Source organism: Nelusetta ayraudi, unplaced genomic scaffold (assembly GCF_046127955.1).
Source record: "Nelusetta ayraudi isolate G7.1 ecotype Tasmania unplaced genomic scaffold, CSIRO-AGI_Nayr_v1 ptg000160l, whole genome shotgun sequence".
NCBI classification, from domain to species: domain Eukaryota; kingdom Metazoa; phylum Chordata; class Actinopteri; order Tetraodontiformes; family Monacanthidae; genus Nelusetta; species Nelusetta ayraudi.
This window is the reverse complement of record NW_027466210.1, coordinates 624,683-648,597: the sequence shown is the minus strand read 5'-3', so window position 1 is coordinate 648,597 and position 23,915 is coordinate 624,683. Positions and strand designations below refer to the sequence as shown.

General features: G+C 44.8%; 2 protein-coding genes across 3 annotated transcripts in view; both read left to right on the top strand.

Annotated features, from left to right (window-relative positions):
• LOC142880181 (kynurenine--oxoglutarate transaminase 1-like) overlaps positions 1–23,915 on the top strand; it is a 94,059-nt gene that overhangs the window by 34,017 nt on the left and 36,127 nt on the right. The window lies entirely within an intron of this gene.
• On the top strand, positions 110–5,819 carry dolpp1 (dolichyldiphosphatase 1). The gene is made up of 8 exons (XM_076013842.1): positions 110–254; positions 965–1,065; positions 1,213–1,297; positions 1,838–1,937; positions 2,155–2,253; positions 2,345–2,473; positions 2,620–2,709; positions 4,141–5,819. Exons 1-8 carry the CDS (start codon positions 179–181, stop codon positions 4,175–4,177), a joined length of 717 nt encoding a protein of 238 aa, XP_075869957.1. The 5' UTR covers positions 110–178; the 3' UTR covers positions 4,178–5,819.

The following is a 23,915-nucleotide window of genomic DNA, read 5'->3' as shown; positions in this document are numbered from 1 at the left end:
TGTTTTTGTTCATTCAATAATTCTTCTCTATGGACGCCGTATCAGCACCAGTGCAAGCGGCTCTGATTGGTCCACTTTCCCTCAGCCGGTCACCGTTTGATCACAGAGCCCCGCTCATCATTGGTGGGACACGTGTCTGGGGCGTGGCGGCGTAGCAACCCGGTTGTGTCCGGGTAAGATGGCGTTAGAAGAGCAGTGCTCGGCACCACCTCGATGGCGGTCCATATCTTTGACACACATAGAGTTTCCCGAGGGTATGTACACTTATTTTGTTTCTCGTAACTGTCGAGGCGCTGTTAACCTGCGGCCGTCTTCGAACGGTCGACGTGCGTGTGTTTGCGGGCTACTGAATGGACACAGCCGTTGGTCATACCGCCAAATTGTGAGACGCTGTGAGAAGCCGGAGCGCAGCGGGGAATGTAACCCGGGCTGCCAAATTGTGAGATGGCGCCGCATGCGCAGTTGGCGTCAATGTCCACAATGAAGGCTAGCTAGCACGTTAGCCGGGTGTTTTAATTTCGACTTCGCAATGTTCTGTCGGAATTTTCCGACGATACTTTGCACTCTCTAAATTATCGTACAAATTTAACGATAAGAAATGACATTGCGCTATTAATTTCCCCGAGGTAATGTGTACATGTTACAAATTTCTTATTGTAGCCAAGGCAGGCTAACGTATTAGCGAACTGCCTGGCCTGATAATGACTAATAAAACCAACAATACCACGTTGTACTGAGGTTACTTCATCATCAAAAGCACTTTTTTTTTGTTTTGCCCTGCGGTTATTTTCGATCATTTCAGTGCCCACCCCCCCACCCCCCAAATCGTCACTATTTCCATGAAACGAGTTAATATTTTGTCCATCCGGGTTTCACTGTGTGCTCGTAAGTCTCACTTTTCTTTGGTTACATTCCTTGTTAATGCTCTTCTCTGTTGTATAAGAACTTTGTCACGGTGTTGCAGGTGATCTGACGGGACAAGTGCTGGCTTACATCAGCCTTATACCCATAGCAATCCTCGTGGGCTTTGTAACACTTATAGTGTTCAAACGAGAGCTGCACACGGTAAGACCAGCCCATCCAGTTTAGAAAAGGTTCTGCATGATGAAATCCGTCCTAAATGGAAGTTAACAGACTTTTACCTCCTTTAAAAAGTAATGTCGACTGGATCAGATATTGATTTTTTTTTTTTTTCTCCACTACATATTTCAGATTTCCTTCTTCGGGGGGATCATCCTGAATGAAGGGGTGAACTGGGTGCTAAAGCACATTCTCAGAGAGCCGCGCCCTTGTGCAGGTGAGCAAAGCAACGTGACTATGCAAGGAGTTGGCAGGGCAGGGAGGCATTGCAAAAACATCAAAATATGAAGTGTCTTAACGGCATCAATCAATCACATTGCATCATCTTTTCACCTGCAGAGCACCGCGTCAGCTGTAAAACAAATAGTATCAAACAGTGCCACGAATACCAAAGCAAATGCAGGGCTTTAAATAGGCCATTGTCACAAGTGATCAAGTTGTCATCGTTTCCCCACACGGCTAAATCTTTGTCGATGTAAGGACTAGAGCCAGAGCTTGTATAAATTATTTTAAATTGTTCACTCAGTTTGGTTGTCACAATGTGAGGAGCTTGTTAAATGAAAGTGCATTTGTAAAATTGGTGTCACATCAGATTAGAAAAAAACAACCCAGTTGCATGAAAATAAATGTACTGTATAATATGAAATATTACTTTTTTTCTTTTTTCTTTTTTTTTTACAATCCAACCCTCATATTAATTATCATAAGTTTTATCCTGTGTTGTGGTGTTTAATCACATTCTCGTGTTCTCCCGCAGGGGCTCACACAAACGTGCCCTCAGAATATGGGATGCCATCCAGTCATTCCCAGCTCATCTGGTTCTTCGTTGTTTACTTCTTTCTTTTCCTTTATTTAAGGTTTGTGTTTTTGTCCTTTTGCCTTAAATGTAAAGGTGCGAAGTGAAGAAATGATTGAAACTTTTCCTGTCATGCTTAGTGCTGCGTCTTACTCCACGCCTACAATAATATTATATCAAGCATTTGACCAGTAATTGATCTAATTAGATGCATGTGATCGATGCATGTTTTTTGGGGAATATTTCAGAGTAACTTTTTTTTCATAATCTGCTTTCAGAATGCATCAAACGAACAATGCTCGATGTGTGGACCTGCTATGGAGACACATACTGTCCATCGTCCTGTTGGGCATAGCCTTATCAGTCTCATACAGCAGGTAATAGTCAGCTCTCGAGCATGCTTGCATCCCGGGAAAGAAAAAAAAAAAAAAAAAAGGTTTTGTAATACCATGTAATTTCTTTTGTCAGGGTTTACTTGTTGTATCACACCTGGGGTCAGGTCTTCTATGGTGGCATTGCCGGCAGTACGATCGGCATAGTCTGGTTCTTCATAACGCAGGAAGTTTTGACACCAATATTCCCCAAAATAGCCGCGTGGTAAGTCGTGCTCTCATTTCTCTGCTTCCTTGTCTCGTCCCAGGGGACAAACGATTCAACCTTAGCCTGAATAAGTGGTGACGACTGGCCTAATGCAGTCGCTCTAATTGTGTGCTTCGTCTGTCTTCTTTTGTTTTGAATGATAGGCCAATTTCAGAGTACTTCCTGGTGCGGGACACAAGCCTCATCCCCAACATCCTGTGGTTTGAGTATACAGTGACCAGATCAGAGGCGAGGTAAGTCGTCATCTTGGATGCATACTTGTCATATTGCAACAAAAAAGTGGGCCACATTTTTTTTTGCTGTGAGTCTTGGTGGCTTACAGAGGTGATAGATGTTGTACTGGTTATTTGTTGAAGTGAAATGGAGTCCAGCTCGAGGCACATTTGTGCATATCATATTTTCTTTACTTCCTTTTTTAAATGTCACTGGTACATAAGACTCACTTACAGAAGCATTTTCGCTGCGGTGGACTGCGTGGGCTGCCACTTTATAAACCGGCAGTGGCGTTGTGCAAGTTTGTGAATTTGTGGAGAATCCGCTGTCGACGGCGCAGCACATCTGCAGCTGTTCGGCGAGGAAACCAGTCCAGCAGGGACATAACACCAACGTTGTATCACGCTCCAGTTGTTTATTATTATGCCGCATAAGAGGTCAGGGGTGTGTTAACAAGCTGAAACGAGTGCTATCGCCCCCTGGCGTTGACAAAGAGGACACGATCCCGTCAGTAATTCCACTTTCTCAGTTGCATGTGAACTGGGACAAGGACAGAAGTGCAATTAGACGCCTAAACAGAACTTTGAGCAGAGCTCGATTAAGCTGTGCATGTAAACGTCCTGAGTGTCAGCAGTGAGCGGAGTGTTTTGTTTAATTTGCTTTTCTGATCTGACCTGAAAATGGCTAAAATATGGAGCCTCTCATAAATGGAGAATTTTCAGGGACGTTCCTCTGTCGGCAGCATGTTTATCTCCACCTTAGCAACCGTAAATAAATGTTTACGCTGGTCAGCTGACCAGCGGCGTTTCCAGTACATTTTCTTTTCGCAAAATAGAAGCGATATTTCTCAAAGTTTCGACAAAGTACAATTGCGATTTGCAGGTGTCTGCATTGAATGGTGTGAAGCGCATAAGCCGTAGCGCTGGTAAAATCTCGACCCCACTTTGAGGAGGGTGGAGGTACGAAAAACATTCCGCAATAGATCTGCATTTTGTTGTTGTTTGCTGTCAAGAGTGGTTGTTAGATTTTTGTCTTTGATTACTCGTAAAAAAAAATATTCTGTCTTCGCCTTCCGGCCAAACTGAACGTTCCATTTTCACTCGAAGTAAACTGGTCACGTGACCCCGTACGTCACATCTGGTGGCGTGTAAATGCAAAAAAAGTAATGTCGTGACACTTTTGCGATAGCCCTCTATACAGATACGTCTGGAAAAACCACCTAACAAGAGAGTAAAAACCTTTTAGTGATATTCGAGAGGTTTTTCAAAATTTCGGCGTTAATGGAGACGCGGCTACCGTGGGTTTTCTCTTATTTCTCAGTTCATTGTCACTATTGTTCAGTCATGAGACATCAGTGGATTTGTGGATTCTTTATATTTCTGCCAGTACCCATGTTGCAGGACTAAACGTTCTTCCTTCTTTTTTTCCCTCCTCCCCACCCCCTCCACCAGGAACAGACAACGAAAGCTTGGAACAAAACTGCAGTGATCTCAGCAGTTCTTTTTGTGAAACTGAATTTAGGACTGTACACACGGACACACGCGCGCACGCACACACACGGACACAAATACGCACTCACACAGACGCACCACACTCTCACAGGAGCAAATTCTCACTCAACTGAAACACACTGGAGAACCATCTTTTTTTGGACTGACGTGGTTGCGAGGAGTAAAGGGCAAAAAAAAGAGAAGAAAAAAAAAAAAAAAGACGACAACGAAAAAACAAAACAAACAAACAAAAAAAAAACGTTTACAGGTGGCGATAGAGTGCCTGGACCTGTCCCGGAGCCTACAGCCTGAGCAAGTCCGTCCACCTCTCCTTGTACAGCTTGCCTACAATGCTTTTCAGTGCATGCAAGACTGTGCAAGAGGTATACTATTTAATGATAGATTAATATATATTTTAATGATAAACGCACGCTGACAGTAAGTGGTGTACTTCATGAGATTCGAGGGGGCCTGTGTGGAGGCGTTAGTCAAGTTTGAAAACCAATCGGTGGGTGTCCTTGCAGCATGTTTTTAGTGGTTTCCTTTTTTTCTTTTTTTTTTTTTGTAAGAAAAATATTCTGGTGGTTAGCAGGTAAGGTGGGGGTCGGTTAAAGGTTAGGGTTTGATTGTTTTTCATTGTTATATAATAGAACAATTTCTTAAGGAAAAAAATTGGTTATGATGTAATATAATGAAAAATTTGCACTTTGTGTAATTTACAAGAGCGATTAAAAAAAAAAAAAGAAAAAAAAGAAAAAAAAAAAAGGACTAACACTAGTTAAATGTTAAAGACTCCTTTTTATCCTCATCAGTCTTTGCTTTGTATCTGTGACTGTCAGTTCCTACACATTGGACTCTGAAGCTGACCTGAGAGCAGTGTCAAATGTAACGTACCCTCTGTACCTTTCGAGCATCGAGGTGGTGTTTTCTCCCCTTCATATCCACAGTTTTGAGGACCATTGGTTCACAGCAGCAGGTCTCGGTTGTTTTTTATTTTTATTTTTTTATCTTTGTCACATTTTGGACGAAGGTGTTGTTTATTTTTTTTCTTTTGGTTATTATTTTTATTGTTTTTGTTAATGCCTCACACACACACAGTAGCAGCCTGGGAACATTATTCTGGGATTCAGACGTTGTCCAGTTTCTCATTTTGTTTTTCTGGGTGTGCAGAAAACGTTCTTTTTTTTTTCTGTTTTTTTCTTACTACCTGCAATTCCAAGATGACATTCCATGCCATTTCCAGAGAAAAAAAAAAACATAGTGACTGCCGAGGGAATCGTATGTTTTCATTTTTTTTTTTTTTTTTGCATTGTCTTTTAAAGAAACAAATCTTAAAAAATAAAATAAAAAAAAAGCAACAAAAAATAAATAAAGCCTCAGGTCGGTTGTAGCATGTGATTACGCTTTATTCCTCACTGGCCACAGCGGCTCATGCTGACAGCTGTAGAGTGGGGATCTGAAGCTGATACTAAACTTGTCATATCATTAGCTCCACAAAGGGAAGTAGTTCTCTTAGACTTTGTTTTTTTTTTTTTCTTTTTATTTTCTCATGTGTATCCTATATCGGGCTGAGTTAAAAAAAAAAAAAAAAAATGTGTTTATGTACAAAATTCCGTCTCGTGTCTTGATGTTGGACTGATCGCACACTTGACACTCATTGCAGCAGTTTCCGAGAAAATCCCGAATGCAACTGTAACTTCAATTTTGCTTGTTGGGTGTAATCTGGGCCTTTTGGATTGATCCTCCTTCAGCAAATGACAGGCATGAAATCCATTCGATAGATCCTATGGCAGTAAAGGTTTGTAAGTCAGTCAGCGGTTAGTTTATTTTGTGTAAAATCATCGCAACCTATAAAATGTAATCCTTTACTGATAAATGGTGAGCTGATGTTGACTGAAAATGATGGATCCAAGTGCAAACATTTGTATCCGTCAGCTGTCAGTTAGACAACCCAGCTTATTTTATTTATTTATTTTTGCTGTCAGGGACCGTCTAAAACTTAAACCCTGTTTTGAGGAGACTTGTATCTTTCGCTGTGCCTCGCAAACAACTGTCAGGAAATCAGAGCGCAGTGAGAGGTTGGCTGCCATGGGGATTTCTTCACTTGGAGGAAAATGGGTGAGAGCGATCAGCCGTATCCTCTCACATCGCAGGGACCAAACTAATGATGTTCGCAGTAGTTGTACTTGGCTCCCAGGGGAGCAAATTAATCTGCTAATCAAAAAGCAGCCCTGGTTTGATTAACAAGCTGCTGTCTTTGGCAGTCCCCCCCCCACCCCTACCCCCCACCCCCCCCTCTCCTCCACCGTGGACTTTGTTGTTTGCGCCATAATTTACTTAATAGGCAGCTGTGATAAACACTCAGAAGAAGTTTGCAACTTCTTTGGTCAAATTTACTGTTGAGCACTGCACTTGTTTTAACTTTCCGGAATCATACTTTAATTTGATATGGCCCTTGTCGTTAACGCTTAGGATGAGACGAGATCAGATGAGAGGTATTTGCCCATTTAATATTTGTTTTCTCATACGAGCTCAGTACAAATCGGCAAATTCGTTGAGCCGACGATTTGGATGAAAAGAAAATACATCAAGTGAAAGCTGAGAGTCTGATTTGATGAAGTTGTTAGTTTTATTCCTCTCTAATCCCCTCTTCTGGAGTCCAGGATTTTAAACATTTTCCAAATGTGATTTAGAAGACGTTCATTACAACAAAGCCTTAGCGCTCTTCATAAATTATAAGTTCTTTTTTCTCTCTCTTTTTCTTCTTTTTTTTCAGATTTCACTGACAGGCAAAGCGTATTCCTGCCAGGCTTCTTTGGCAGAAATGTAATCTCAGGATATTGGCGTTTGGCAGCGGCGTGGAGTGTGTGCACTTTTTTTAGAACTGGAAATGTTCAAATTGGACTTTTCTCCACTCAAATACGCTAATGTTGTGAGGATATCCACCGTGAAAGTGCCTCTTAGCTTCCTGCATAAGTGGAAACCTGTGGGCCCTTCCACACGTTGAGGCAGCCGTAGGACCTCAGAGATCTCACAGGGCAGCAGCAGCAGCAGCAGCAGCAGCAGCGCCGATTGTGACGTCACACGGGGCTGATTTCCACAAGTCTGAGTTTTAGCTTGGAGCGTGCAGAAGAAGTTAAGGACTGGGTTTCTCTGTGGAGTTCAGTTCAGGCTAGAGATGAATATCATTACCATTAAAAACAGTCCTGTTGTTGTCCCCCCCACCCCCCCACAATATGGTTACTTTAATCTCATCGAAAACCAATATCGTGTATTGAACAGTTCCGTGAATCAAACCAAGTATTGGAAACATTTTCCTCTGCACGTTTGTGCAATCAGTGCTACACTTTTGTACCACTAGATGGCGGTGGCTCCCGCTGTAAAGACTAAAGAAACCTTTGATAAAAATCAAGTTTAGCGGGTGGCATTTTTACGTTTTTACTCCTGCTGTTGCTTCAATCGATACACACTACTGCATGTAAAGCCTGTCAATCATCCATTTTTTATTTTTTACCACGTGTAAACGGTTTGCAAGAAGCCTATTGAAACTGCAGAACTCGTGCTTCTTTTTTGGGCTCCTGGATGTAAATCTAAAATGCCACAAATAACCAGTTTTATGTTAAATTTATTGTTTTTTTTTTTTTTTCCCGGTCTCAATAACCTACAGCGTTATAGCAAAAATAACTAAAAACCAGCATTGTCTATCTCTATGAGACTCATGATGCGGAACACAGTCAATGTCGTGACTTTAAGCAGTTTTCAAAACTGACCAACTGAAAGCAGCTGAGAAAGAAAAGCATTCCTCTTATAAATAGAAATAAAAATCCATTATTTAAAAGACATCTTCACTGTTTCCTCACGTCTTTTTGGAAATATGTTTCCATAGTCTCACCACATGGGGGCAGTATACACTGAGCTGGAGTGGTTCAGGGCACATACAAGTTTTAACGGGGTTGGTTCAAGGACAAAGTCGCTGATGAGGTCCAAAATTACCACTGTGACACACTTTTGGGTTGATATGAAACAATTTATACTGTACCGATCTGTTAAAGTCACTCAACATTCTTCAATTTGCTGCCAAAACCTTTGGGGGGGGGGGGGGGACCTGAATTATTTGACATCTAAGCTGCAAGTCTCTAAATTCATCTTTATATCATGAGGACAGCTGGTTGGCTTTGTCTGCTGTTTATTTATTGTGCAGCCCCCAACTTTCAGCAGTTTTATTCTGTTGACACAACGTTAAGCCCTATGATAAATGTGTGTTTGTGTGTGTGTATATATATATGTATATATTTATGCATGTATGTTTTGCTAAAATAATGTTTTAAAACTGTAACCTGATGTTGGTCACACTCGCGAAAAGTGAAAGAAAATTGTCAAATCTGGAAAAACATGAACCGATTCTCAATGCTCAATAATTTTCAAATATTCTCAAATATTCACCAGTTGCATGAGAAGTTTTCAACCACTGCTACAACCTAGTGCATTGAAATAAATATAACTCAAAATGTCTTACTTTGGGAAGAAAAACAAGAAACCTGCTTTGCCTTCTTCCCTTTTCCTCCCGTCGCCCCTTTTTCAAAGTGCCAGTCAAACACACACCTCCAATTATAGTTTAAGCTGCCACTTTTTATTTTTGCTCTGCCTGTATTCCTTCAGAATTCTCTCCGCTGGTTTCTATTGATGCCTCCGTGAGTGCTATCGCGGCGGGACAGAAATAAAGTGCTCATGGGGCCAGAAGGAGAAGAATATACCTTTTGTTATTCTCACTAAAAACCCTGGTCAGGATGTGAAGGTTGGAAGTGCTGCTGATTGATGGAACCGTCAGCCTGTACGTTTATAGGTAGATCGCTTGAGTTTTTGAATTAAACTATTTCAAAGGCAAAGTATGGAGACCGGTGCCGTAAAGAAGCTGTGGTAGCCGATGGTTACGTCAGCTGATTTTATATTCCTTCAATTCAAAGAACAAGCTGCCAATTCATCAAGACTCACCCTTTTTGGTTTCACTTCAGCTGTCTCCTATCAATTTTCTAGCAGGTCACAGAGGTCGTATTTATGGAAGTGTTACCTTCAGGCTGCAAAAATTAAATCCTTTGGTAGACAGAAACGCTTCACACAGGGAGATGGGTGGCCCGTCCAGACTGTAATACAGGTAGATCACGCGTTGAGATATTTTCATCAACGTGCCTGATGGAAAGTTTCACGTAACCATGAGGTATATTTCCCTTTTCCATCAACTGGATGATGTTTGAAAAGGGGCGGGGCCCCATAGTCGTCTTGGTTTCAAGTGTTTTTTTGCAGGTTTTTGCCGTTAACGGAAGGCTAACTAAATATGCTGTTTTCTGAAGATAATTAACCATGCAACGCAGCTCCAATGGTCTCCAGTGGAGCGGGGAATGTAAAGTATGGCACCTTGAAATTCAGTGCAAATGCTCTTTGGCAGGAGTGAATTTAATCAGATTTTCTATGCGCCGCTGAAAGACCAACGTGAGCGCGCTTGGCACTCGCACAGACATTTTTCATTTATTCTCTGAATGCGCGGCGTGTTGTTTTAACCTCTGTTCGTGAATTTCTTCGCTCTACACGTCGCCCGCTGCCTAAACAGCCCAGCTCGACTAAACCTCCCTTGAACCAGGCGGAGATTAGGGATCAGGATCGCTGCCAGGAGCCGATGGTGTTCCTGGGACTCTGTCATCGGCGTAATCCTCGCAGTCTGAATGAATATCTGGTGATCCTCCTTAATGTCCTTGTGTGTTGTCACCTGTTTGTACTTCTGCTCCGTCTTAATGTGGATTCCGAAGTTTTTACTCTGGCATAACTTGCGCTAACGCTGCGCCGACATTTATTATCTTTCTTTTTTGTTTGGTTTTTGTCTTTTAGCGAAGGTCATTGTTCAAAAAAAAAAAAAAAAAAAAAAGGGAACATACGCATTTAAATTTGGCAGACTAAAGAACTGATGCAACATTTGCACTCTTAATGTTCATTGTCGTTGCCGCTATCTACTCCCCTTCCTGTAATTTGTTAGCTGGCTTCTGTCTGGCTTTCCGTTGCCCTGTCCTTTGTCTTGAATCCTGGCATTGCTCAACCCTTGTGCCTCCACCTGGAAGATCAGTAAACCCCCAACCTCTGCTCCACACGATGCATCTCCTGCTACGTCCTCGTCAGGCCCCAGTTTGCTGCGGACGCTACTTTTAGATATCGGATAGATACCAAATTCTTCCTTTACTCCAGGAAATAGTGGAAGGATTAGAAGTGTGATGCCAGAAAGTCCAGTGCGGGTTGGTGTTGGAAAATTGTTCCGTCTCAGGTGAACAGAAAACTGTGGAACCTCGTCTAAACAGGTTTCTGGTGTCCAGTCACTGCAATCCAATAATTATTTATATGCCTGTGTTATACCTTAACAACTGGCCAGCTGTCACCTGCACAACCAAAGCATCCCCACTTTCACGCTATCTTTGCTCGCACATCAAACCCAGAATCATTTACATGCTTCCAACATCTCACTGCTGGGTTTTTTTTTTTTCCTTCTCCCCCAAACTTCCATCTTACTGCCATCTGGCCGTTCACCCACACGGTCCAGATTTGTGAGCGCTGCACGCTGAATGTTGTCTTTCAAGAAAGTCCTGTAAAAACCAGAAAAATCCAATTTGATCTGCCAGCGCCGTGATTGGATACTGGGCTCCTCCACACACGCGGCCTCTCCCGAGGAAGTTCGTGGTCAGATATCCATCCAGCTCCGGGCGAGTGGGGACCTGCTGTTGCGCGTTCTCTCAAGGAGCCGTTTGTACTTTTCGCAGAATTTTTTTTTTTAGAATGAATGGCCGTGAATGCCACAGTGAGCAGCGCAGCGGCGGCGCGGCGCCGTGGGTTTTCACCCCCCCGCCCCCCCTTTTTTTTTCTTTTTTTGAGTCCTGCCGAAAACAGCGAGCTATTCCTGCGAAGCCCTCCTCGTCTTTGGCTGATGGAGTGTGTCATCAAGTGCGCCGTGATGGACGGCGGTGATCCGTTTGAGCGCCGCGGGGAGCTTAGTCTGCACGCTTTTGTGGTTTCCTCCAGCCTTCTGACAGCGTCATGAATATTTGCCCATTTTCAACGTTTACGCGGCTCTCATTAAATCCTACACGTCCCACAGCACGCTGGTGTGGCTCCGGAGTGAGATATTTGACCCACAGCAGGCCAGCAGTTAATGTTTCCACAAGTAATTGGAGACAAATTTCAATCCCAGTGGTTATTTATATATATATTTTTCTTCTCTTTCACTGTTGGGAGTCTGTAGCGGGAAACCAGAAGGATTTTGTTTTTTCTTCTTCTTCCAAATCAGATTTTATCCATCTTATATATTGTCTGTGCAGGTTCCCTGTCTCTTTTTAGTTCACTGCACTTCATTCTCGTGTCACTTGGTGTTTCCCCTTTTTGTCCAAACGGTTTCTACAGTTACAGAAAAACTTTCAGGTAAAAAAAAAACAAACAAATTTTCATTGAACATTGAAGAGCCTTCAAATCTTTCCCCGTTCCCATTTTGATTTTCCCTTGCCGATAAAAATATCTTTTTCATCCGCTGATTCATAACAATACGGGTGACAGTTTTCTCCCCTGCTCGCTTCTGTCTTTTGCATTTTGCAGACTGCATTGCAGATCTAATATCATCTGGCAGGGGTTCAAGTCGCCGTCCTCAGGGAAACCTTCCCGAGCGCTGCCTCATCAATATCCCTGTCCGGAGAAGCGACAAAAAATACAAAACAAAATAAAACGGAAAACGCCGACAAATGAGGCGCGAAGACGGCGTGATCGAAGAAATGAACTTTTCAGATTCACTACATCATCGCGAGGCGGGTCAAAGATTGCGTAATAGACTGCAGTCTCGGCCCAGTGTAAAAATGTTTAAATAATTTGAAAAGAAATTGTGTTTTTGAAAAACGCAAACGACCTGCAGGGCAGACTCGGCTCGCCTGCGGTCTTCAGGTCGGACGTATTTCCCAAGGCCACGAGGAATAATGCACTTTTATTAAATCAGAGTGGAACTCGGCTGGCCTCTCAGAAATGTCTCCATCAATAACAGTACGAAATTGCGTCGAGGTACAGAGAGGACACGCATGGGGCGTCTGCAAATAATCCCGCTACAAGATTAAGGGCTGCGTCTCACCTGCAGCCCGGGCGGAAACGAGCCTTCACTTTTTGGGGAAATACACTTGTCTGCCGTCTTAAAGCGATTTGCACAAGTCGCTCGATGATAATGTCATCACCACTAAGTCGGACTGGCTTGTCTGACTTTGACTTCTGAGTGAAAAGACGGAAAGAAAAGGATGTGCTGCTAGCCCTGTTGTGTTGAAACTCATTCCGAGGCACTAACGTCATTATTTTAATTCTTTGTACCGGCTTTAATCAAATATATTTAATGTCCCCCGTTGTGCTCTAATGATTTCCAATAATAATCTGCCTCCAGTCGTCTGTCAACTCCACTGACATGATGAAAGCCCATCATCTGTGTCCTTGTGTTGCTGCATGGCGCCACTTTTCTCATCTGGAGATCCATCCCTTTGTGATGTCATGAAGAGACTCTCATCCCTCCGCCTGTGTTTCACAGTCTTTGTTTTGTCTCCTTGCAAAAACACCGGGAAGGTCCGGCTGCAAGCTAAAGCTGGAGTGTCTTTTTTGCCATGGGAGGCTGTAACCAGAGGGCTAAATACGCTGTTTTCTGAAGACCAATAAATGCAGTTATCGCCATGAGCCAATCACTGGCGCTCTCGGCGGGTCCTCTAAAGATAAACGAGTGTCCTGCCGCACGCCGACCCCTCTCCGCGTGCTCTCTCTGCCGGCGGTGTCATGCGCTCCGGCATGTTTTCATCATCGGTGGCAGCGGTACAGGGGATGATGGCATGGCAGACCCGGTCACAGATGGCACACTTAGGCATCCCAGCGGCTGCCCGCTGACACGACACGCGCGTTACAGCAGAGATACTGTCATCCCGGGCTTCCGCTCGCACCTTCCGCCAGGTCCACCCCCCCCCCCCCCCCCCCGTCACCTCCCTTCTACCTCCACGTCCTTCTCCCTCCGCAGAGGTGACTTTGTGAGCGCTCTGCCACCACATGGACTACGGTCGAGCAGAAATGAATATGTTATTTTTTTTCTCTTGAAAGCGTGCTTCCCGGTGAGCCGGGTATAAAGTCTAGATTGGCACCGCGCGGCGATGGGTGTGCGTTTCTGCTCCCGCGGTCCGCCGGGAGATTGTGAGCAGCCTGGACTCTCGGGCTCTCTTTCAATTTGACCTTATTGACTCCGTCTCTGTGTCTTGCTCGCGTTAAAGTGCTTTTGGCAGAACTCATTAAAGTCAGACGCCACATCTAAAAGAGGCTTATGGCGGATCTCCTCAAGGCATCTCTTTAGCGGCATCAAAAAGTTTTTGAATCAATCAAAAAAAAAAAAAAAAAAAAAAAGGAGAGAAGAAGAAGGAATCTGAGAGATACCCGCTGCTCCTCGCTCCCCCGACAGCCACTGCACATCCTCAGCCGCAGTGGCGGAGGATTATAATGATGACGTGACCTCGTGAAAGCTAAATATGAAAGCGTCGGTAAATACGAGCGCCGTCTTTACTCATTAGGCGCCGATGTAACGCCCACTGTGGCTATGGAAATGGGGAGCCGGCACCAAAGTGATGTCAGCAAGGGGCTAGCCAAAGCTTCAAAGTGTACATTACATCATTATGCTGCGTGCTCATCTACAACTCAAATGGGGGATGGGGGAAGGGTGGGACAAAGCAGTGCAAGACAAACCCTTGTTTCTTATTGAATGGCCACATTATCCAATCAGAACTCTTTTGGTTGAAAGGCAGATCCATGGTTGCCTCGAGGTCCCCTCTTGTTTGCCATTGACCTCAATCCATGCGAGAGCGCTGAAGACAAACAGAGGCGTCTACAGCACCTCCTTCTGGTGGTGCTTGGAATTGGACAGATTTCGAATTGTAGCGTCACGCCAGCGTCCAAAGTGCGCTTTAGCCTTCAATTTGATGAATCGAATAGAAATGTTGAATAATTTGCTCATCCAAACATCAAACCTGAGCTCTCTCCGAAACAACGCCGACTTCTTATTCTTTCGTTTCCTCATGTTTTGGCATTTGGCGCCACGACCACACTCGGGAAAGGTTCACCGTGGATTTGTTTTTGCTTCCTCCACTTTTCAGGAAAGTGTGAAGTTTTGCACATCAGCCCTTTGTGACATCACACGGGATAAGTGACAGCCCACCCTTGCTGCCACAAATATGTGGAAGCGTCACCCACAGAGCATCGGTGCCAACGGGACGCTTTAAACACCGGGCTAAACAGACAGTTGTCTTGAGATATTTCGATGTTTTATTCATCATCTGTTATTTTATTCACTTGTCTGGGATGAAGAACAAAGATCTGAGAATGGGTAAAAATACTGAAGCACAAGCTAGTGATGTGCTTTTGAAAATGAAACAATGCCACAAACACACACACACACACAAACAAACAAGCAGCCATTAGCATCGAGTGGGGCTTCAGCCTCTTGTTATTTCCCTCTTAGTTTCCTGCTCATGGATCAGATGTCAGGCGCACCTTCTCAGGGCCCTTTACGAGATGGCACCCAAAGTCAATTTTTGATTGGCAAGTTGCGGGTGTTGCATAAAGGGGAGTTTGAAAACTTGACAACCTTTGGGGAAGAAAGCGAATCCACAATTGTTTCCGTATATATATATTTTTTTGTTGTTTTTTTTGTTTTTTTGGGGGGGGCTGGGGGGGGTGGGTCCGTTTCTTATTCCATCGCTTTGCGGTAAATATATATCTGAAGGCTTCACCTGAGCGTTTGACGCGTGACAGTGGCTGACACGGTGCTCCGCCAGGCATGAAGAAGCTGCAGGAGCCGGATGGCGGCTGGGGGGATGGGGTGGGTGGGGGGGTGGCTTCTGAAAAGGAAGAGAGGGGGGAGCGTAAAAGAGGCGGGAACGCCGTCCTGACAGGAGCACGGCAGCGTTTTTCCGAATGTGGAGGTTCAGCTGCGCCCTCCACATTATGCTGTATAATGTTTGTCACTGGTTTATTCACCGCCTGGCACTTGCTTCACAGGCAAAGTGTGGAAACTGTTTGCTTTCCGCCTGTTTATTCCATTCAACATGCGATGGGTGAGGCTGCATCACGGCCCGGGCAACAGGTCGGGCTGAGCACTGCCTCCTGTGCTGCGTTGCCACTATTATATCATATATGATGGTAGCTTATTTTTCCACACCGATGGTGTTGGATCATTTTGAGTGTAAAAGCACTCACGCGCAACAAATTTAACGTATTTTTGGACAGAACTTGACAGATTTTGGCCACTGAGCCCAAGTCTTCAGGTACGTCGAACAGCTGCTGCTGCAGCAGCAGCGTAAGACAACGTTTTATTTATTTATCTATTTTTCCACTTCGGAATCATGCATTTCCTAAATGTCAGTCGTCCTTTTGTTGATGAGCCCAGCTTCCTTCCCTTGGATCACACAGCTGCCAAGTCTCCCTTTGTGTCTGGTTTTTTTTTCCGCCCCCTTCTTTTACTGAGACTATTTCTTGCTCCAGTTTCTCCTGACCTTCATATCGCCGAGTGGTGTTTCTCGCTCAGATCTCATGCTTAATCATTCCAGTCAGGCAGGCTGAAATCAGAGACGCGAGCTTGTCTCTTCCCTCCTGCCGCCGGAATTAAATCACCGGCGCTCGTGTTTACCTGAGCTCCCGTTTGTTCCTGTGTATTTGCGAATTGTTCACGAAAAGGAGGGGGTGTTTGCTCGTAAATGTCTTTTTTTAAAGAATGTGAAGTTGCTTTTCCTAAATCAGATCTTTTTTTTTTTTTGCTTTTGGTGTTTATTTTTTTTTTTACACAGATTTGCCCCAGTAACACCCAACAGTATTTGGATTACAATGATTCTAGAATGTGTTAAAAAAAAAAAAAAAAAAAAGCAACAACTTTGCCAGGGACAATTCTGAATAAAGAAGGCCTATTTTTTTCATACTCAAAGAACATAATTATCGGATTTAAAATCCAAAAAAAAGTGCAAAATATATACTTTATGTGTTGTATTTCTTCATTTTGTATAATTAAATAATGATTTGTTCCACTTGTCTCACCTGTCTCACGCTGTTGACGTTCCTCCCAAGGAGTGAAACAGCGCTACTCCGGACTGCTCTTGCTGTCAGTGCGCTTCCGCCGCTGTGGCGACTGGCGGTATTGCACCCTTGATGCCGTTTCACTTCCAGGTGACGCGCAGTGAGCGCCTTTCGAAGCGCGTGGTTGCTTACGCGCCCTCCTGGATTTCCGACCCCCTGCTCTAAGTCGAAAGACAAACGCTTTCAGCTCTCGCGGACGTACCGTGACGTGGCGAAAGCGAGACGGACCGCGGTTCGACGTCAAAACACGGTGAGTCTGCCTCCGCGGGGCCTCCGTGGTGGGAGCCATGAGCAGGAGCCGCCGCCGTGCGTTTGGTCGGCGCCGTTCTGTTTGTGTGACTCGCAGAGTTTGAAAAGTTGAGGTGAAGTCCGAGTCGCTGCAGTGCTCAACACTCTGAGAGGTTATTGTCCTTGGATTCACTGGATGAATGTTTGTGCTAGTGGCACCATGGATGTGGGAGGAAAAAGCAAGAAGAAAGAAAAGTAAAAGTAAGTTTATTGTTTTAGGCTGTGCTTGTGATTGATGTAAATGATGGAAGCTACTGAGGCAACGAATTTACTGGTCAGATTTTGTTTTATTTATTTTTTTTTATGGCTGAAGTATTTGCTGAGTTGTGATTTAACTTATGTGAGGAACTTTTTTTTTCTTGCAAGTATACAACTCTTCTCTCTCTTCAAATCTATCTATCTATCTATCTATCTATCTATCTATCTATCTATCGGCCGGTTACTGCAGTTACTACCTCCCTTCCATCATTTGTTCTCCTCCAGGTGCAAAACTACACTTTTAGACCAACAGGCCTGTAGTTTGAAACCATTGAAAATCCACAATTCTTCGTGACGAAGCCTATAAAAGTTCACAACTCGGTTTTTCGGTCGCTGTTTCACACAGTGCTGCTTGCTATGGACCCCGAACACCGTTCACTTGTCCATATGTGCCGTCATATCTCAATGCAAAGAGGGAGAACTGGCTTCCTGGAACAGGGTGGGGATTTCTCCTTCGAGAGGAGACGTCGCGGCCTCAGTGGTGCGCTGAGCCTCGCAGCTTAGCGGTTTGACAGTGATTTCAAAGATTCTTTTGTCGCCCTAAGCACAGGAGTTTTCAGGGTTACATATTGTACAGCGACGCTTGTCTCAGATGTGTCGGGGAAAAAGACACACACGCTGAATCATCTGAAGTCCAAGACGTTTTTGTTAGAAGTTTTTATTGGGGGAGAGCAAAAGAGAAAACTCCCGACTCATCTTGGCGAAAAAACTCCCAACGCTCCCCTCGATGTCGACCCTGACGAGGCCACGGGAGAGAACGGTGAACGCGGAAAGTCTGCAAAAAGCTTTTTAAAAGCACAAAAATCCATGAATAGATAATGGACCGGGCTTCATTCTGCCCCCTCGTCAGTGAGTGTACATAATAAAGACAACAAGCTTCATGTGAAACAAAAAGTGGCTGCGATTCCAGCACAAAGCTTCGGCGAGGAGCGGCCGCAGGAATCCACCGTCGCTTTCATCCCCGACGGACCCGCGGCTCTGTCTCTGCGCGAAACCCGGCAATAGCGGGGAGCGGCGGCGGCGCCGTCCAGCTGGCGTGAACCTGCACCTGTCAGGGACGGTGACGGATGCAAACAGCTGCTCCGTCGGCGGGGCCAAGCTATTGTACAGTGTGGCAGGTCTTTATTTGCTAGTTTAATGGTTTGTGATGGGGCTATTATTTACTGTAAGCGCCGCTCTTCATGCACTTCACTGCAAAAAAAAAAAAAAAAAGAAAAGCAAAGCGCGGCACAGCGCTGTCCATGGTACTGAAATAAAAGACGCAGAACACGCCGGACAACAGCAAAAAAAACAAAAAACCAGAGCAGAATGTTTTTTAGTGCCCTCCCATTGAGAGGTCAGCATAAACTCTGAGGTTTGGAAGATTTCAATTTCAATTTACTGCTTTTACATCAATAAAATAAGCTTGTAACAGCTGTTGGGCTTTTTTTTTTTTTTTATTTTTTGTCGCTCTTGTACAACAGATTTGTGTTTCCCCTGGAGCTGTTTTTAGTTGTTTGTCCCTCTCTTTGCTTATTAAGCGCTACTCGTATATGCGTGTGAGCATAATGTGCAATGAAAGCAGCTCGGGCACTGTTTTGGCTGACGATTCAAGAGGTTTTACTTATTAGAATAAAGTCTTGGAAAAAAAATGCTGTGGCGTTTGAAGTGATTTAAGATTTAACACCGTAAGCAATTATCTTATTTGTTCCTTTCTGCTGTTCTATTTAGTTTTAACTGAGTGCGTGTGGGTGCTTGGTTACAGCTCGGTCCCCTCTGACCTGAAAACTGCCAATAAATCCATCGTGTTTTTAACATAACATAGCATGTATCAAAAATAATGTCAATAATCCACAGCAAATCGTCGACCTCTGACCTTATTTTTCCAAACATTTGTATTCTTGAGAAGGAATCCGGCTCTCTCTCTCTCCCCACCCCCAACATTTTCCCATGAATTTGCACCTGCTCTTCAGGGGAGAAGCGCGGGGGGGGGGGGGGGGGGAGGTGGAGGTGGGGGGGGGGGCTCGCGCCCCTGCACGTCTTTGATGTGTGGAAACGCCTCTGGGTGTCTTTACAGATTTCTTCAGCTCAGCCTCAGGCGAGACGCCCCGCGGAAGGCGCCTCCTCGCGCTGGAGTGACGGGAACTTGACCAACTTCTAGCTAGCAGGGAGGGAGCTGAAGTTGAAACTTTGCTTCGTGAGTTCTCCTTCAACGCCGGCATTATTGCCAGTTAAAAGCACCTGACGCTCGTCTCGGTTTTCCTTTTCCTTTTTTTTTTCTCCTTGCGGCTTCTGCGGCCGTCTGCACGGGTTGACGGCGAACTTTGTTTCATGCGCCAACTGTTGCCGTCCAAGTAGCCGGCGCCGGCGCGAGCGGAGGATCAGTAATTCATGCACATTAAGGCGGCGTTATTCAGCGTTTTCACAGGTACACTGCTGCTTCGCCACATGGTGCTAGCAGGTGGACTTTGCAGCCAGTTTGATTCAGACATACTGTCGCTTAATGTTCCTCCGCGGCGCCGAACGGACTCCAAAGGGGACAAACTTTTTGATGTTGATTCTTTTGCGCGGAAAAAAACACATATTGCGTTGACGCTGCGTGTCGCTGACCTGCGCTGCTCGTTGTTTTGCAAGACGTGTGAGAGATTAACACGCAATAACGTGTGTGTGTGTGTGTGTGTGTGTGTGTGTGTGTGTGTGTGTGTGTGTGTGTGTGTGTGTGTGTGTGTGTGTGTGTGTGTGTGTGTGTGTGTGTGTGTGTGTGTGTGTGTGTGTGTGTGTGCAGGAGGAAACGTGTTATTGAAGTTTTAAAAGGCCTTCTTGTCATATTGGCAGAACTTTGCCGTTTTCTTCGCTTGTCTTTCTTCAGCTCCATCCCTGCTGATTCGGGTCCACTTCTCGCCATTAATCAAACCCCCCCCCCCCCCTCCCCCCTCGAACCGTCAACCTGCTACGAGCTCATCCCTGTGCATGTTCATTTTGAAAGTCTGCTGACACCGGGAGGAAGCACGGCGGGCGGCGGGTCCCACCCCATTTGTACTGTATTTCCATCATTAGCTCATTAGCGGATTTTACAGGCCGTGCGGGGCTGTCGGCGCACTCGCAAGGGCGGGCGTTCTTCTTCTCCTCCTTTGCCGTAAAGCAGACACGGGGGTTCAGAGCCAGATCGTGTACGCGCCACCCTCCCCAAATAGCGAGTTCTGTCAAATCCTCCCGAGGAATTAGACCCGCTGTACGGCTCCGTGTTGTGTATGTATGTGTGTGTGTGTGTGTGTGTGTGTGTGTGTGTGTGTGTGTGTGTGTGTGTGTGTGTGTGTGTGTTTGTGTGTTTGTGTGTGTGTGTGTGTGTGTGTGTGTTTGTGTGTGTGTGTGTGTGTGTGTGTGTGTGTGTGTGTGTTTGGTGCTGTACAGACTGGTTAGGCGCTCATGAAAGATGATGAAACGCTGGATGAGCTCCAGCGAAGCCTCAGAGCAACACATGACCCCGCACGGAAAATCAGGCCATGTAGCAGAGATTGCGGAGAAATACAAAAATACACGACTGGGAGGGAGAAAAAAAACAAACAAACAAAAAAAAAAGACCACGCTCGGACACGAGGCGGGCAGCTGTTGGCCGGCATGCGCCTCATCAAAAAAGAAAAAAAGGCATTTTTTTTTGAGGGCAATCAAGACCTGCAAGCCTCAGAGACTCGGCTCCGTGCGAAAGCCACCGGCCGAGCTAATCCTGGCAGAAGGCGGCGGTGCAGCTGGGAAAACAGTGACAAGACAAACAGAGACAATTTCCACCAAAGTCGGAGCCGCATTCACAAGAATCCAGTCGCCGTTTCTCCTCTTTCTCATCTGTCGGCCGACAAAATCCCCAAGTGTTAGCTGGTGGAGCGACGGTCTAATTTTAAAACTCTCATCACTGGGGCCCATTTTTTTTTACTCCCGGGTGGGATGAATATTCAGCTGGAGGTGCTGACTTCAACCTGAGGAGGCAGCGATGTATAATGAATAAATAAATTCTGTGACGTCCCAACGTTTACATTATACTAATTAAATCTGACCATTTGCTCACTTTTTTTGCATCAGGAGTCAAAAATGTATTCCTGGAAATCAGTGGCAGTCACTTTTTTAAAGCGATCCTGACCCTTATTGGCTCCCGGTTGAGAGAAATAAAGAAAAAGACATCCACTAGAAGAAAACACTGACGTTTTTCCTTCGGTGTTCAGCCAATCTGGGGTAAAATGAATGGAGCTTTTTGCTTTTGAGAGGGATTCGACTCGGCTGTTCTTTCTATTTCTGGCGTTCTTTTGCAACCTGCAGTGGAAAAGTACAACACTGCCTCAGGTTGACCTCAGTAATCATTTGTTATTGAGCAAAGGCATAATTTTGCTTCATAAAAAGCAATCATTCCTTTTCTGGCACAAGAAGTGACTTTTTCCAAAGATCATATTTTGCTCATAGGAGGTCGGGCTTGGTAGATTTCCTGCTATGATCCGATCTGGCCCACAGGCTTCCGGGTTTGAAGACACTGTCAGATTGCCGTGGCTACCGCTGTGCATTTCTGAGAGACGTTACTTTAGTTCTGGCAGCACTGGTCTCCCGCTTTTAAGATTAGCCAATCCCGAGTGGACTTGTTGTGTACGCGAGTCGTGATCTGACTGACGATCTAATTAAATGAGTCCACGTTGGAGGTTTTTTGAGTCATGGAACTCCAAATGAAAGTTGTGTGTGTAATGTGAAATGAGTCAACCTGTTGTTTACACTGAGCATTGCTGAAGACTAATATTTAAAAATCTTCCCGTTTCACATTCAGCAAGGAGGTTGACTTTGTTGGTGGGGCGGGGGTGTGGCGGCTACGGGCTTCTCACAGCAATTCCAGTTCACTCCGCTGCAGCTGCGTTTCCATGACAATGTACAATCACGATTCGCAGCTGTTTCCATTGAATGGCGTGAAGCGCCTAAACTGTAGTTCTCGTAAAATATCGGCTCGCGAGATTCACGAGAACTACGTTTGCGTTTGTTTGTTTACTTTTGTTTGCTGTCAAGAACGGTTGTTATGTTTTTCTCTTTGATTACTTGTAAAAAAAAAATATATATATATATATATTCTAGTCTCCTCCTCCGTCCAAACTCAATATCAATACGTCTAAAAAAAAAAAACACCTGATGAGAGCGTCGAAACCTTTGAGCGATATTTGAGAGTTTTTTTTTTTTATGAAGTTTAGGTGTTTATATATATGTATATATATATTTAGGTTTTGGGCAGTTCTAGGGGTAACGGAACGGAAGTGCAGCTGCTGACAGTGAGCCAAACTGATCCGAGTTGTAATCGAGAGCACCGACCCATGTTTGGTAATTAATACATGCATGCATGCATTGTGCGCCGCTGTGCAAAAACAAGCTCCCCCGGCTGCTGCCAGCTCACCAGCGACACGACGTGCGGCGAAACCTCTTTGATCGCGTCGCCATCCCGGCGCTCCGCACTCACAGAGTGTTCCCGCGCCGCTCTCGGCTCTCGACACTGCTCGGGCTCAGAGGGGATGAAGCCCTACACGGGGAACGGCTAACAACGCTGCGCCACCGGCGGCGTCGGAGTCGGAGGAGTTATGCAGACAAAAATCCCGGCCTTGCCATTTCTTACGGGCTTAGTCTGGCTTTTATCCTGGGCGTTCGCCGCAGCCTGAGTTGGAGGCCGAGCGCTCTCGTGGGTTGATCAGAAGACGTGAACCCGTGCAGACTTCCTCTCCCTCGACTGAGGAATGAAATCAGCCTCGGAAGCGGCGACTGAACGTGTCGGAGATGAGCTGAGGATGAGATGAATGATTCCAGTGTCAGTCAGGACTCCAACTGACTGTTTCTCCTCAACCTGCAGGATAAACCCCAGGGCGTCTGCATGATCAAATAAATTCAATTTGATTTATATAAATAAGACAAATTTCCACATGATGGACAATAAACGACTAGCTGGCTGGCTAACTAATTAAATGGAAAAAACAAACAAGCAACAAATCACATTTTACACTCCATGCGAGAGAAAAGAACGGCTCACTTGGACTAGTTGTAAATGTAAATTTTTTTTTATTTATTCATTGTAACTTCAAACAAAAATAATTTCTACAAAAAATATTCAAATAATGTCATATAATGTTGATACGTGGTTGAAATCTTTTCTCTCTTTTACATTTTTCATATGTTAAATTCTGTTAAACTCTGCTTCCTGAATACTGTGTGAAGGTTAAATCTTGCTAAGTGTGGCAACATTACTCATTCCTATAACAACCATAATAGTGACTATTTCATTTGTTATAATTATAATTTTTTTTTTTTTTTAAATAATTTGTAACGCCCCTCTTCCCCCCATAATATAATATGTATAATCTCAGCAACTGTTAAGTGGGCACATTAGATACACTGACCGAAGATATAATTACTTATTCTTTTTTTTTTTTTTTTGTCGTTCAAAATGAAAATGCAGCAGAAATAGAAGAAGTGTCCAATCAAGTCTCATCTTTCGGGATTAGAAATGAAACCTGGAACTACTGTAGGCCGCAGCAGCGAGAACAAGAGTTGCGCCTCCGCCCTCCCGCCCGCCCGCCCGCCCCCAAAACCTCCCTCTGAGCCTCAGCGCGAAATACCCCCACCCGGCCGCCGGTCCGCCAAAGGCCAGGAAACAAAGAGAACAAACGAGAAAAGTAAAGAAAACCAACAATAGGAAGAAAAAAAAAGAGGAAAAAACAATAGAAGAAGAAACTGTCCACGTAGCGAGAGTTGAAACAGCCATTCCCTTTTAGTCGTGAAACAGTGGTGATTTCAGTGTTTCTTTTTCTGCTTTTTGGTTTTGATGCACGTTGCTCCAGCTCAGGAATAAAGGGAACAGTGGTTGGCATGATTCTCTGCTCTTCTTTTTTTTCCCCCTCCCTCCCTCCGTCCCCCCCTCCCCCCATCTGTCCTCGTCCTTCCGCTGGGGTCGCGCCCCCTTTTGTGTTCCCTCTGTTCTTTGCACACCTGAGCACACACTCCTTATCGTAACAGTCTTGTCAGGTGTGTGGTGTTGTGTCTGTGCGAGTACACGT